Raw genomic sequence first — 13,948 nt, forward strand, 5'->3', positions numbered from 1 at the left:
TTGTTCTGTCTTCTCTGTCTGTCTGTAAAGCAGATATGTGTGGCATCCAAGACATGATAATATCAGGGAGAACACATCCAAACTGTGTGATGGCTAAAATAAAAAGCTTCACCAGGTTAAGATGCTGGTTAGAGGAAAGGGGCTGCTGCCCCAAAGCTTCAGGGCCTTAATTGCTGGTTTCTCCTATAAGCAGGTGGTTTGTTTTTTTTTTTTTTTTTTTTTTTTTTTTTGTTTTTTTTTGTTTTTTTTTTTTTTTAGGACAAAGCAGGCATAACTGAGCTACCAAATTCTCTTTTGAAATTTAAATAGTTTTCTGTTACTGCTGTTGGGGACTTCTGGTAAAAATAGAATTAATGTTTAATTTACAGTGATAGGCTTTTTTGTGAAGATGAAAGAACTTTTGCTGTAGTGGGCTCTTAGCCTGTAATAGTCCTGTTTTAGGGTTGGTTGTTTTTTGGTTTTTGGGTTTTTTAACTTCAAAAAGCAAATATCAATAAATAAAAACATCCATTTGAATGAAAAGTGTCCCCTGGCTCAAGGAACTGCAGTGGGCCTGTCGGTCTGTTCTCCATCAGCATCTCCAGAGGATGCTAATGGAGCTCTACCTGCCATGAACACAGAGGCTCAAGGAGCTGCTTTTTACTTTGGGGTCATCCTTATGTAGAGTCAGACTGTCTGATACATGGGCTGACGCTAGAAAGGCTTTTTAGGAGTTTATGGTGGTTGAAATCAGCAGAGGGTTGATGTAAGGCTTTATTAACCATTATTCACACTGGGTTTTTAAGGTGTTTTGCCCTGTTTAAACTTATTACTGGCTGCTGGTAGAATGATGGATTTGCCAAGAGCATATCCAGGCAACACCAGGTGGTGAACCCAAAGAAGCTTTTCATCCAGTGAGATACCTCGTGAGCTGAAAAATGTGGTTTGTATCCTCCCAGTTTAACTTTTCTCATCAGGAGACGGCTCATAACTAAGACATGTAGAACCAAGTAATTTCACATATCCTGTCTTATTCCCTCATCTTTCCTTCCTTGCTTTTCATGCACAGTTTATTTTTTTTAGAAACTCATTCTTGTAATAGTTAGAAAGAGTCATAGTTTCTTAATGAAATTCCTTACTTCTGACACACTATAAAAAAATAGCAACCCCTTAAGTAGACATCTGCTTGGAATTTTTGCAACATTTAATATTTCCTAGAATAGAGCCATAAATCGCCTTCTATCTGCTTCAATGTGCTAGTCAATGTAACTCCTGCCTGCTTTGGGCAGCCATAGGCTTTTGGGTGAGAGTTGCATGGAAAGATCCAAAGCGGGGCCAGGGATGGGAGCTTCAGATGGGTGTGAGCAAGTATGGTTTTTAAATTAAGAAATGCAGAAGAGACCAGAGAGATTTAGAAGTTTTCTGAAGGGTCTGGCCCCCAGTGACTGGGTGCAGAGAAGAGGAGTAATAGTTACCTGTTGCAAAGAGAAGGAAGTTACCATCTGGGACAAACAGAAAAGCACAGACAGGCAGAAGCCATGGGAAGGAAAAGCAGAACCATGTTATTGAAGCTTTGCAACACGGGAGCTCACAGTTACATACACATTTCTCTGAGACTACCGCAGTGGGAGGTGATGCAAAGACTAAGAAGGCTGACAGCTAAACCTGAAAAGATTGGAAATAGCTGTTTTCCTCAGGGATTTGATTAGCCCAGAATAGGTGAATTGAATCGGGACCAGGCCCTCCAGCAGCTGAACTGCTGAAAGCCTGGAAGGGAAACCTGAGGCAGAGTAGCTGTAGCGTCACATCACATGGTGATGTACTGCAGACCTGCATCCTGCTAAGTTGAACTAATTTTTATTCCTTAGAGAAAGGGCTCATTAGCCCTTTTAATTATTTTCCTAACTGCTAGAACTCCAGATGCCGTTATGTTATGTAAAATGACAAATGTATTTTTAACTTGTAAAGCATGTGAACTTTAAGCTCCTTCCAGTGATACGAATACAGCTCCATTTCGATGCGTGACTCATCTTCACATGTAGGGAAAAAAGCTCAGCATTTCACATCCCTGGAACCATACTCTGTGCACCAGTGATGAGTTGCTGTGGGAACCATCACTTTTAGTATCCTGACTGTGCATCCGAAAGTGCCGAGGAACGCTGACCCGCGTCTTTGGTCGCGTTTAGTGACTGCATGTAGTGAGAGCATCCTTTCGGTGAGCAAGCGCCTGAAGGATCACTGCCCGCTATCGAGTCTCACTGCAACAGCGGGTTTAACGCCGGCTCCGGAGCGGACGTGGCGATTCTTCCCCTTCCCGGAGGAGCCATCGGGGGAAGGGAAGGGCCGGGCCGGCGGTGCCACCGCGCGGGCGCGCTGCGGTACCAGCCCGGAGCCGCCGCCGCAGCCTCATTTCCCCCCTCTAATCAGGGACATTTACCCCAATAAATGACTATCGTGCTTGAAATCGCCGCCCTAAATCACCTTAAAATCACCGCGGGGGTTGTTCCCCCCCAGGGCTGTTCAGGGGAGCCCGAGCAGTGGAACCTGAAGGCGAGGCAGCTCCCGCTCCCCGCTCGGGCCCGGCCCGGGCCCGGCCGCTTGTCGGGGGCTCGGGCCGGTCCCGGCGCGGCTCGGGGCGGGAAGGCGGCGCGCACCTGCCCGGGGCGGACCCAGGCAGAGCCCGCCTTCCCCGAGCCGCTCCGGGAAGCCTCGGCTGGGGCCGCGCCGCCACAGGCAGGTAATCGAGCTCCGGCGTGGAGCTGCCCCCGGCCGGCTCTCGCCGCCGCCGCCCCCCCCGCTCTCCCGGCTTCGCCTCACGGCTTTCCCGCCCTCCGGCGGGGGACCGAGGGAGCGGCCCCTCTGCTCGTGGTAACGGGGCTGCCGGCACCGGCACCCGCCCCGGGGATCCCCCTCGAGTCCCCGGCGGGACCCGCTCGGCTTTGGGAGCCACGCCATGGCATCTCCATGGAGTTCAGGTTTTGGGTGGTTTGGTGGTCCCTGCCCCTCGAATGTGGACCCAGGCAGTTAAAGGACAGCCCCGGGGTTCGGTGCCTGCCCAGGCAGTGCCGCTCTGGGGTTCGGTCCAGGTATTCGTGGTTCTCTTGCGTAATTTGGGAGTGTCGGGATGAGGCAGGGAATCCTCACAATGGATTGTGAGGATTTCTGCGTAAAACACCGAGGCAACAAGTGGTTGATAAGGGTTTATAAGCTCAAAGCTCTGCTCCTTTGTACAGAGCTCAGCTGTAATGTCGTTCCAAGACTCAGCAGTTACTCAGTTACTTTTTGCTGCAGTAAAAGCAGTGATTTATACCCGCAGACTGAGAGCTGTGTGTATCGCAGCTGGGGCTACTGGTCTGTAAAGCCAGAAAATGCTTCCCTGAGGTGACCATCCATTTCTGTTCTCTCTGGCACCTGGTCACCTTGTTAAAGAGAAAAGGGGTGAGGTGGGACAACAGTTAGTTGACATCAATTACTAACACTTGTTTGCATTTTTACTCAGGACTAAATGGCGAGCAAGTGGACTGTTTGATTGCTTAAGAGAAAGGGCTCTGCTGAGGATACCCCACAGGAATCTGTCGGATATCTCTGTCGTCCCAGACTCTTCCCTGATATGGAACAAAGTGAAGGTGAACAGGAATCCCAGGCAGAGAGTGACGTGGAGAGCAAGAGCAGCGTGAAATCCTTGCCTGGGGGAACGGCCCATGTCAAACTAGAGATAAAAAAACATGCAGTTACAGATGACTACAAACTCTCCAAACGTGTGCTAGGGTTAGGAATCAATGGCAAAGTACTGGAATGTTTCAACAAGGAGACAGGCCAGAAATGTGCTTTGAAGGTACGTGTGTTTTGTCTTTTTTTCCTTATTTATGGTTTGGAGGGCAGAGTTCACTCGGAGAACCTTGTAAAAGCTCCTTGTTCTGTTGCTTACCTTTCATAAAGAGTGATGAGTGAAGAATCTGAATATGTGGAAACATTTGTTGTTGCAACCCTGGAGTCCCAGCTTGAGCCTTTTCCGGAATATTCTGTGTAGTTTCCAGAACAATGTTATCAGCTGTGAAATTCTTGTGTTCATATTTAAAAGACGAGCAGGGAGATAACAGTGTCCTGGTGTGTTCTGGAAGGAAACTTGCTGGATTTTGAATGAACATATTATCCAATACTCACAAAGGAAACTATTTTGGATCTTGTGAACAGGCCTAAGCTGTGAAATACTTAAATGTTCGTTGATCTTTATTCTTTCCTCTGCTTGAAGACTTTTCTTAAGGAGCATTTCTAGGCGTTCATTTATTTTCCTACTTTATTTTTGCAATCCATTTACTGAAAGATATTTCCTGGGAAAGCAGTGGTTACACCAGTAGGGCAAGTGACTTTAGTAAATATTTATGGTGATAAGTACCACTTAAATAAATGGAGCAATAACCATTCATTAGCGAGCATAAAGCTCACTTGCCTTTTGTTCTGCAGCTTGTAAACTTGAAAATATCCCCGATGCTCTAAAACCACATTATTAGGGAGAGAGGAAAAAAAAAAAAAAAAAGGCAGCCTAAATGACCCAGGATGGTTGAGTACCAGAAGACTGAGAGCAGCTGAAGTAATTGTCATGAGAATTACTTATGGGTGTTACAGATTCCTTGCTGGTGTTCATCTGATGGGTCCAGGAGGCTCTCAGGCGTCCTTCCTTCCCCTCAGCACACTCCATGTGTGCTGGGAGCAGAGTGGATCTGCCAGTGGTCAGCTGGAGGCTCAGCCAAGGCCTGGAGATGGTCTCTCCCCACCAAAGCCTTTGCATTGTGATAGAGAAGCCTGGAAGTACCTGGCAGCTTTGGGTACTGAAAAAAAATTTAATAGCAGAACTAGAAAAGCTTATAATACAGTAATTTGCTGATTAATTCACATGTGTCCAGCATTCCCATTGTGCTTTATCACACTCTTGTATTTGCTTCACGTAGCTGACTCAGAAGTTTGTCACAGGGGAACTGGAGGTTTTGACAAACAGACTGCAGGTACTGGGCTATGTGCACCTGTCATGGGCAGTGTCACATCTTTGCATCTCAAAGGTGATCCATTAATCAGGTCCTTCTGGAGTGATGGCAACTTTCATTTCTAGACTTAGCATACTGTGGTGAAGGATAATGGTTAATGATGAAACTGATCTGCTGTTTCTGAAGAGTTCAGTGGCTTTGTTGCTGCTTGATCATTCATACTTCAAAGGTTTTGCAGTTGTAAGGGCTTGGAAGCATTTTTAAAACAGAAGTTGCCTTTCCAGAGGGCAATCCAGTAGCAACAAGTATGTTCCAGAGAAAATTTTGTACCTCTGGAATGAAGTAGGAAATATATTCCAATGTATATTAGCATCTGGAATTTTTTTTTTTTTTTTAATTTTAACCCTCAGAGTTGGGGAGAAGGAGAAGAGAATGGAAACTGCTGTCTTCTGCTTGATGGGTTGGAGGAACCTATGGTGGAGTCTCCAATACGTTTGTGTTTAGCACTGATTGAGTTGGCTGATTTTTTTCAGAACTTCTAATATATATTGAGGACCAAAGTTCCACTTCTCCAGTCGTTACAAGTCAGCAATAGCTGATGTATCACTGAACTTACCCCATTAATGTGTTTGTCATCCTGTTTCCCATCCAGCTGTGGAATGTGTGCACCTTTCTTCTGAAAGGGACAGAAGTGTGGCAGCAATATTAAGATGTTTATGAGTTCTCTAGGGAGTTTGAATGGCAGATAATAGTTTGCTGCTTGCATGTGTGCATTTCTCACCGTTATGGGTTTAAGTGCTGAATAAAAAGTTAAACATGCAATTAAGTAAAACTGCCAGCAGCCCAGAGAGAATCCACTGCTCTCTGCAAAGATGGTCTAGTGAGAAGATTACCCAACAAGGAGGGATAAAAACTCTGCTTGGTTAATTGGCAGGAATAGAAAGATATTTTCCCAGTCCTGAAGATACTTGCAAGGATTAAAATATTCAGAGAAAGTTTTTCCTTTATTTCTTGTGAAACCTGAGCTGGGCCACACACGTTCCAAACCTGCTCCAGGTGACACTTCAGAGCAAATAATCTAGCCAAAGCAGTTATGTAAAAGGGACAATAAGCTTGGGAAAAAATATTCAGAAACAGCTTCAGAGCAGAATTTTCTGTGTAGGGACAACAGGGCCTTGCCACTCCTTGCTCTTCTCAGGTGCAATGGCGGGGTTATCATTCACTCCCAGGAATAGAAAGTGGAGGCTGATGGAGCTGTCACAGGAAAAACCCAACTGGTATGACAGGTAAAGAGAAATGGAAAGATTCAAGTCGAACATGAAAAAAAAGGGATGTTGGATGGATTTTTTTCCAGAGGTTGCTTGCACATATCCATTGAGATTTATGCATATTTGTGGACAAATACTTCAGGCATGAGAGTGCTTGCTGTAACCTGCTCCTGGAAAAGGAAGAACATCACTCCTGCTGCTGAAGATAAAGTGTAATAGGTTGTTCCCCTTCACATAAAACTTGCCCATTAAAGCAGCTCCTGACTGGGCAGATGGCACTGCTTTCTGCCTGCAGGTTTTCTTTTAAATGGGAACAAAGCTAGCACAGCCAGGGTCTGGATAGAAATTTCTCAATGGAAGGAATTTTAGCAGAGGTACTCAAGAGGAAAGGGCTTGAACGTGCAAAAATATTCATCCCCAGAGCCATACGTCAGTCAAGCACTCCATGCTGTAATTGTGAGGTCCCTGTTGTTGTTGTTGTTAGTCCATATCCATAATTGGAACTGGTTAGAATTTCACTAATCATTTTGGAGTGGGAAAACACAAGACATCCTTTTGGAGATACTGCAGGGTTTTTGTTATTTTCCTAAAATACTGTGTGGCTTAGTTTACTGTGCTTGGCATTGTGATTTGCAGCCCAGTTTACAATGTGCTGTCAGCTTTGTTTCTGTTAAATTGAAATGCCACACGCATTGCTGTCCTGCTCCAGAAAATCTCATCTGGTTTCTCACTTAGACACATAATGACATTTTGGCTGAACAGCACTGTTTCCAAATAGCGAGAACACAAGGATTTAGAAAAGCAGAAGCATAAACAAAACTGCTGTGCAGGACTGTGGCCTTCTAGAAGGTAGCTATGTTTTGGTCTCTGTCTCCCTTAGAAATAGAAAAGCTTCTCAGATCTCTTTCCATAGTTGATCCAGAAATAGCTGTCAAGTGAAGTCTAGTCACTCTTCTATTTTTATCTCCTCTCTGCCAGCATGCCCCCTTCTGTTCACTTTACCTTTTGGGGCTTTAGGGCAAGTTTAACCTCCACTTCTTTAACACTGACATCAGCCTGAGTGTTCTCTGCTGGTGTTTGCACTCCTCACTGTTTTTAGGGAGAGGAGGAGACCAAAATAACTGGTTACCTGTGAGGATAAATGTGAACTCCTGGGACTCGCCTTCCATTAAAAAAACCCCAACCTACAGCTCCTTGTTCTTTCTCCCTCATTTCTTTTTTGGCACAAATTCCTGCTAAATGGTGTCAAAATAATACTTCAATGTATTTGATGATCTCCTTTATTTTTTTGGAAGATGGTAGGAAGGGCTCAGAACTGGAATTTAGAAATAATAAGAACAGAGAGAACAGAGAGGTAGAGAGCCTCCTGCAGGGTACTGGGGCTTTTCTGCTCTGCAGCTTCAGGATTTTGGTGGATGTTTCAGGATGTAAAAACCGTGTTGCACATCATTGCTATGCTATTCATCTTCAGCAAACAGATGGTGCTTCTTTCCAGAAGGAAAGGAAGGACAACTCAGGCATATCCACAAAGCAAAGACCTTTAGAACTTCAGGAAAGCTGAATACTTTGGTTATGGGTGCATTGGCACTTTTGGGATGAGGAAATCCTGAGCAGCAGTGGTAAAATGCTCCTCCCTAAGCACTGGGCACATCCCCTGTGTACTGCAGATGCCTCCAGCCACCTGACACTTCCAGGTTCCTTGTGTATGAATGGACCTGCTACTTTGTGGAGTTGTTTAGGTTGGAAAAGACCTTAAAGATCATCAAGTCCAACCATTAACCCATCACTTCCACCACTGAACCGTGCCCCAAGTGCCACATCTACACAGACCTTATCCTCTAGAATAAATAGTGAGTTAAGCCATCCTCTGCCTCATGGAAAATGTGTTGTGCTGCTGAGGGCCAGCAGAAGAGTGACTGTAACTTGCTGATTTGAAGACAAATAGGCATAGCCCAAATGTTAAATAAAGCACAAAGCAAACACAAAATTGAACACCCTCCTTGCCTTTTAGGTTTGAGGAATGTTTGGTGAATGATAGAAATGATAACTGTAGAGTAGGAGTCTCTGCTGTTACGCATAAAAGTATTAGTATAACTTTCTTCTCAGAAGGAAAGAAAAGAGTTAATGGAGACAGAAATTTTGCAAAAAAACTCCTTCCAAAAATGATTCTTGGGACCCACACGTAGGACTATCCAGAGACTGTTGTTCTGCTTTCTGTAGGTGTCTTGCCTGTGGACAGTGACAGGCATTCTGCCTCAGTTTCATTTAGTCTTGAGCTATGCTTCTGTCTCTCACTCAATTTTAATGTTTCTGATTAAAACTATTAAAGCTAATATTGGGATAGTCTGTTTTCAGTTCATTTACCCTGAAGCCAGGTCATGATTGCTCATAACAGGAGACTGTACAGCCCAAAGTATTTGATTTGCACGTTATCTAAATAGCTGGTGCTTGTAAAATACCCTACTTGCTGCCTGAAGTAAGATGATGACCAAGGAAAATGATGCAGCAGTGGAGAAAGCGCTGTACACAGTGAAAGTGAAGGTTATTTTAGGCTGCTGATTGCTTGTAGAATGGGAAATGGTGACAATCTTCTTAGATGCTGCAGATTGCATTTTTAGAAGAGAATTATGCCAGATTAGGAATGAAACATCTCAACATTTTTGGCATAAGGAGGAATAATGGTGTGCTAAGCTTAGAGCTGTGATGACAGTTTGGGGAACCGAGTGTAATGGTTGGTTAGGTTTTATCCAGGGTGAAGCAGCTCTGTTGGAATGATCGTGTAATTCTGGAGGAAATGAGCACTTTCTAGTGAAGTATTCTGTGGTTCTCTCTTACCTATCATGTCTCCTGCAGAGTGTTTATGCTGGTTTATCTCATGCTACAGTAAATTCAGCGTCAGTAACACAGCTTAGGCTGAGTAGCAGAGTCCAGGAGCTGTGTTGTAGATCAAAGCTGGACACAGCATGGAATGAACATGGGTTCAGAAGAGTTCCACTTAAATGGCAGCCCTGTCTACAGAGGAGTGCCTAGAAAATGGATAGCATCAGACTGGTCTCGAATTTTATCCTTCAGTGCCAGTCTTGGAGACTATTACGTAAATATGCATAAAATACCTAAAATAACTTCCAGTCGATTAGAAAGTGGGTCGTTTCTACTGCTAGAAGAATTGTTTTTAAACCAGTGAGTCATTCAGAGTCTTTGAGCACTTTGTACTTATTGGGGCCAGACTGGCACCTTTCAAAGTGTCAGTTGGACTGGTTAATTTTTAAAAAATGAGGACTTATCAATTTACTTTGAAGATCTGACATTCTTGACTGGTCTGGTCTTTATTTGAAATACAGCAAATAATTTAAAAACTAAAAAGATGGGCTCGGTCTGAAATAATGAAACCGTATGTAAATTTTTTTTTTTTTCCCCCCAGTGGCAATTCATTAAGCTTAACAAGCAGAAACAGAAAGCCAAATGCTAGAAACCATTAAGTCATCTCGAAAAAGCAAAACTATGTTGATGCTACTTTGCACCTTCTCTGTTCTCCCCCAATCTCTCAGCAAGCTGGCACAAGTCACAGCCTGACTCGAGTGGCAGCAAAGCTCGGGGAAGATCAAGGCGTGTTCCCCGCCTGGCCAGGTTCAAAGGCTCGATAATGCTCCAGATAAGTGTCTCACTGCAGCTGCGGGGAGGTGCTGAGAGCAGAGCACGTGTGTGCCTCGGTCAGATGCCACTGAGCGCCTGACACCCTCCTCGGACTCTGCTCTGCCTCCCCCTTGTCGCTTTAGAATATAAATCCTCCTGTGCCATTTATCCAAAGGAAAACCTCGCTGATTTGTGTTAATGGGTGTCTCGTTACAGGTAACTGGATTTCACAAATCAGCTTAAGTGCAAAGGAGCAATATGCAAGAATTTTAAACTTCATTTACAATGCAAGTGTGCTTCAGGTTCGTTTACTTATGGTCATATCATGCACAGAGCTTCCCAAATTTGAAAAACCCGATAACATTTGGGAAGAAATAGGTCCACTCCTGACCGTCACGGCTCACACACACCCCTTTTTCCATATGTGTGTTTTCCTCTGGCTGTAGTAGCACCCCGTGTGTGACCTGGCCTGAGAATAAATGGCTTTTTGTTGTCTTTTTTGCCGGTTCAGTTTCAGCAGAAAGCAGAGATTATGTTCATGCTGTGATAAATTCTGTGGGAAGCACAGAAAAGGAAGGTGCCACAGTTATTAGAAGCAAGAGCCAATGTGAATTTGAGGAAGTTAGTGGATTAATATCTTGCCTATGAAGATTATTCTATTTTAATCCCTTCACTGTATGCAGTGATTTATCTTTTTCTTTAAAAAGTGATACAATCTTTGATTTATTTACACCATCATGCAGCATTTTGCATCCCTAAATATTTTTCCAGTCGCTTGACCCTGAAGAAGTTCCCTGAATACATTTCCCTGTTTTGGAGGTTTTCCATGTTAAATGTGTCTTTAGAACAGCAGACATTAGGATGCTGTGTAATATTCTATTAGCAACAGTACATCTGTCTGCAGAGCTTTGTGCCTTTTATGTCTTTTGGTCCTGCAGAGTTGTTTGAAGTCTGTGTGGTTCTTACACTCTCCGAAGACACAGTGACACTGATGGGAAGGGAAGTGGCAGGGATGTGGCCAGTGCTGGAGATGCAGAGTGGATGACCTGCTTAATTAATTGGAAAACCGTGAGAACTTCTTTCCATCAGCAGCAGTGAAAGCTGGTGGTGTGGTCTGTTTGGATTAGGGTGTATAAACTGCAGGGATTGTGGTATTTTACACAGACTTCCTAAGTATTTAAGATGATTCAAAGCTCCATAAATGAGATTAAGCTGTAACACTGCAGCATTTTAATACCTCGGGAGTGAAGGGGGAGAGGATTCTTGCTCAGCATGTAAATCACGAGTGGCCTCCGAGTTCCTGAATCTTTGTGATACCTGGCAATTTGCACTGGAGCTTTCATGGCCTGTATTAAGAGAAAACCCAAATATTAATTTGTGTGAAAGTTAAATTTTCCTCCAGAGAAGTTTTCTTGCTGAATTTGTTTTAAAAAAAAACCCAAAACCAAACAAACCACTCTGAGTGTGCTATCTTTATGAGTAATTTCAGATGATCTGGATAAGGAGCCAGTCTTATTAAAGTTGCACCGTGCACAGATCTTAAGTCTTGCCAGTTCAAACTCTGGCTCTTCTCCATGGGTTTTTTCCCAGGATTTTTTTTTTTCTTGAATACTCTCTTAAGGATGCTGGCATTCCAAGTAACAGGCCCTGAAGGAACTCCTGGGATCTGAGTCAACAAGGGCTGAGGACAGACTTATTGAGACTGTTGTAAGGGGAGAAATCAGAAAAAAAAAAAAAAAAAAAAAGGATTGTTTATGGGGTTTTTGGATGGCATTTCTGTGATACAGAAGCTGTTTGGGAATGGCAGGGCGTGGAGCTACTCACGATCTCCATGGCCAGGGCTGTGTTGTGCTGAGGTTTTGGCTGGGTGAGGGTTTTTGCCCAGGTGTGAGTCACTCTGGGCCTTGCGAAAGCCTTTCAGGGCTGATTTGTACCAGCCTTGGCTTCTGTTGTACTGTGGGGTGGGGTTGGGTGTAATTTTGTTTTCAAAGGAGAGCGATTAAAAACTGGATAGGGAGGAGCTGCCTCACACACCTGTGTTCTGTGTTGGACTCCTGTTGGACTCCTTAGCCCTCAATCTACCTTATATTTCAGGGACGAAATGTCCTTAAGATCCCTTTCCAGTGCCACGAGGCCTGACGTTTGCCAGTGTTCTCCTTGCCCGTCGTTCCAGCGCTGAGAAATACTTCCCTTTACTCGCTTAATTTTTAACCAAAATTGTATTTATTCTCGTGTAAAGGATTGATTCCTCGCGGGGCCTTCCATTTTCCCACATGTTGCTGGTAGTCAATGTGGCTTTGTCAGAAGCAGTCTGGTTTCCACAGCAACGAGTTGTTAGCACCAAAGATGTCAGAGCTCCAAGGTAGGGAGGGGAAGGGGGCTGCATTTTCTGGCTCAGCTGCTGTGCCACGTACTGGCCTTGCTGCAGCCACGCTACAGCACAACGTCCCCATTGTCTTCGTGAAGAGTAAAAGCCTTTCATTTTGTTCTGCTCTTCCCTTTCCAATCAATGTACGGTCAGAATTTGACACTTGGGAGGTAGATGGGGCTTGATGGTTCCTTGATGCTTTGAAGCTTCCTGTTCTTTCAAAGTCCTCTCTCTGTTCTGAGGGCGCTGCTGTGTCCTCTGCTTTTTAAACGAGTTTTTCTGTGGACAGAGTAGGGCTTTTGCATACATACGAACCCTGTAGCAGTAGGTTTGTGATAAAGGGGAGCAGAGCACTATTCTTTCTGACCCGTGTTCAGTGCCTGCCTGTGAATGAGAACGCGAAAAATTGTCAATCCTTTCACCTTGCCCAGTAATGTGAAACCTGCTCCAATTAAAGCTGCTTGGTTGGGTTTTGCGAGGCACCCATTTCCTTAGGGTGGGAACTGAGCCTCGATGCTATTGACCTTGGAATATTGCATTGTTTAAAAGGATTTTCTAAAACACAGTTAACCTGTGAAATTCATTGCCCCAGGAGCTGAGAGGCTGTGATGCTGTGAAGATCCTGAAAGAAAACAGAGCTTCTCTGAGCATTTCAAATGTGGAGAAACCCCCTGTGGTTTTAATATACTGTACAAATTTGGCTGTGATCTTCCAGATCGTGTCGTTACAACTGATAAATACAAAACTGTCAGGATAAATAATGAAACTTTGAGCTTCAGAAGGCATATTATTGTTTCTCTTGTGTTAAGCGTACTGCTGCTGCAGGGGTACAATATCTTCCTGTCTCAGGAGAGGGAAATGGAGCTGTGGCCTCAGCTCTGCTGGTGGCTGTGCCTCTGGGTAACGTCCATCCCTTGCACAATCGTTTCATATAAGGGTGTGTCTTCCCGGGCAACTTGTACTTGTCTAAACTTGGGTGTAAACATAAGATGAAATAGGGGTTTTTTGCGACAGCTATTCACACTTAGATCCTTTTTTTTCCCCCCACCTCTGAAGGGCAGGGCAGGAAGATACTTTATGAGACTTGGCCTGTGGAGATGTAAACAGTGTAATGTTATTGAAATTTCTTTTCAGGTACATTCTACTCCTTATTTTCACCTTTAATATGAATTAGGGTAAAACCCAACTGCTAAAGACAGTTAAAACCAGAAGCTGAAACTTTAGAGATATTATGGGTAGTTAGTACTTTAAACTGGCTTAAATATATGATGTAATTGTGCACCCCAATGCGGGTTTTAATTCAATTTTTGCATATCTGCTTTTAAAGCCTATTATTTATTGACTTTTAAAGGCTAAGCGTTGTATCTGGAACACAGAATAGAATTGCAAACTACTTTGGTAGTTGGTTGTATTCTTACTCTTTATTTCTCTTTCTTAACAATTAACAATTATCTGCATCAGAGTTCATGGTACATAAGTTGTGATTACAAAGGGCAAGATACTGCACAGCTGTCCTGTGTACTGGAATTAGGTGGTTTTCCAGATTTATCACATTTAGTTGGGAGGCTTTAAAGTTGATTTTTTTTTTTTTTTTTCTTCTTTTCTTTTTTTTTTTTAATGTTTGAAAACCTACAGAGTAGGTTTCCCAACATCTCCCAAGATTGCTGGCACCAGAGTGCAGGGAAGCAGACTGCCAAAGTAGGAGTGGGGTATGGGGC

At 43.9% G+C, this 13,948-nt stretch overlaps 1 protein-coding gene across 5 annotated transcripts in view; it reads left to right on the forward strand.

Annotated features, from left to right (window-relative positions):
- The first annotated feature begins 2,614 nt into the window (after positions 1-2,614).
- The window catches only part of MAPKAPK3 (MAPK activated protein kinase 3), a 53,898-nt gene continuing 42,564 nt past the window's right edge, over positions 2,615-13,948 (forward strand). The window contains exons 1-2 of one of the 5 annotated variants that reach the window (XM_040076315.2): positions 2,615-2,712; positions 3,479-3,814. In XM_040076315.2, the coding sequence (XP_039932249.1) occupies positions 3,590-3,814 (225 nt within the window). In that variant the 5' untranslated portion in view covers positions 2,615-2,712; positions 3,479-3,589. Of the gene's footprint in view, positions 2,717-2,810; positions 3,066-3,478; positions 3,815-13,948 lie in introns of those variants that run through there. The other 4 variants (XM_040076313.2, XM_040076314.2, XR_009208241.1 and 1 more) reach the window with 4 other exon arrangements.

The sequence above is a fragment of the Hirundo rustica genome, chromosome 12 (genome assembly GCF_015227805.2).
Source record: "Hirundo rustica isolate bHirRus1 chromosome 12, bHirRus1.pri.v3, whole genome shotgun sequence".
NCBI classification, from domain to species: domain Eukaryota; kingdom Metazoa; phylum Chordata; class Aves; order Passeriformes; family Hirundinidae; genus Hirundo; species Hirundo rustica.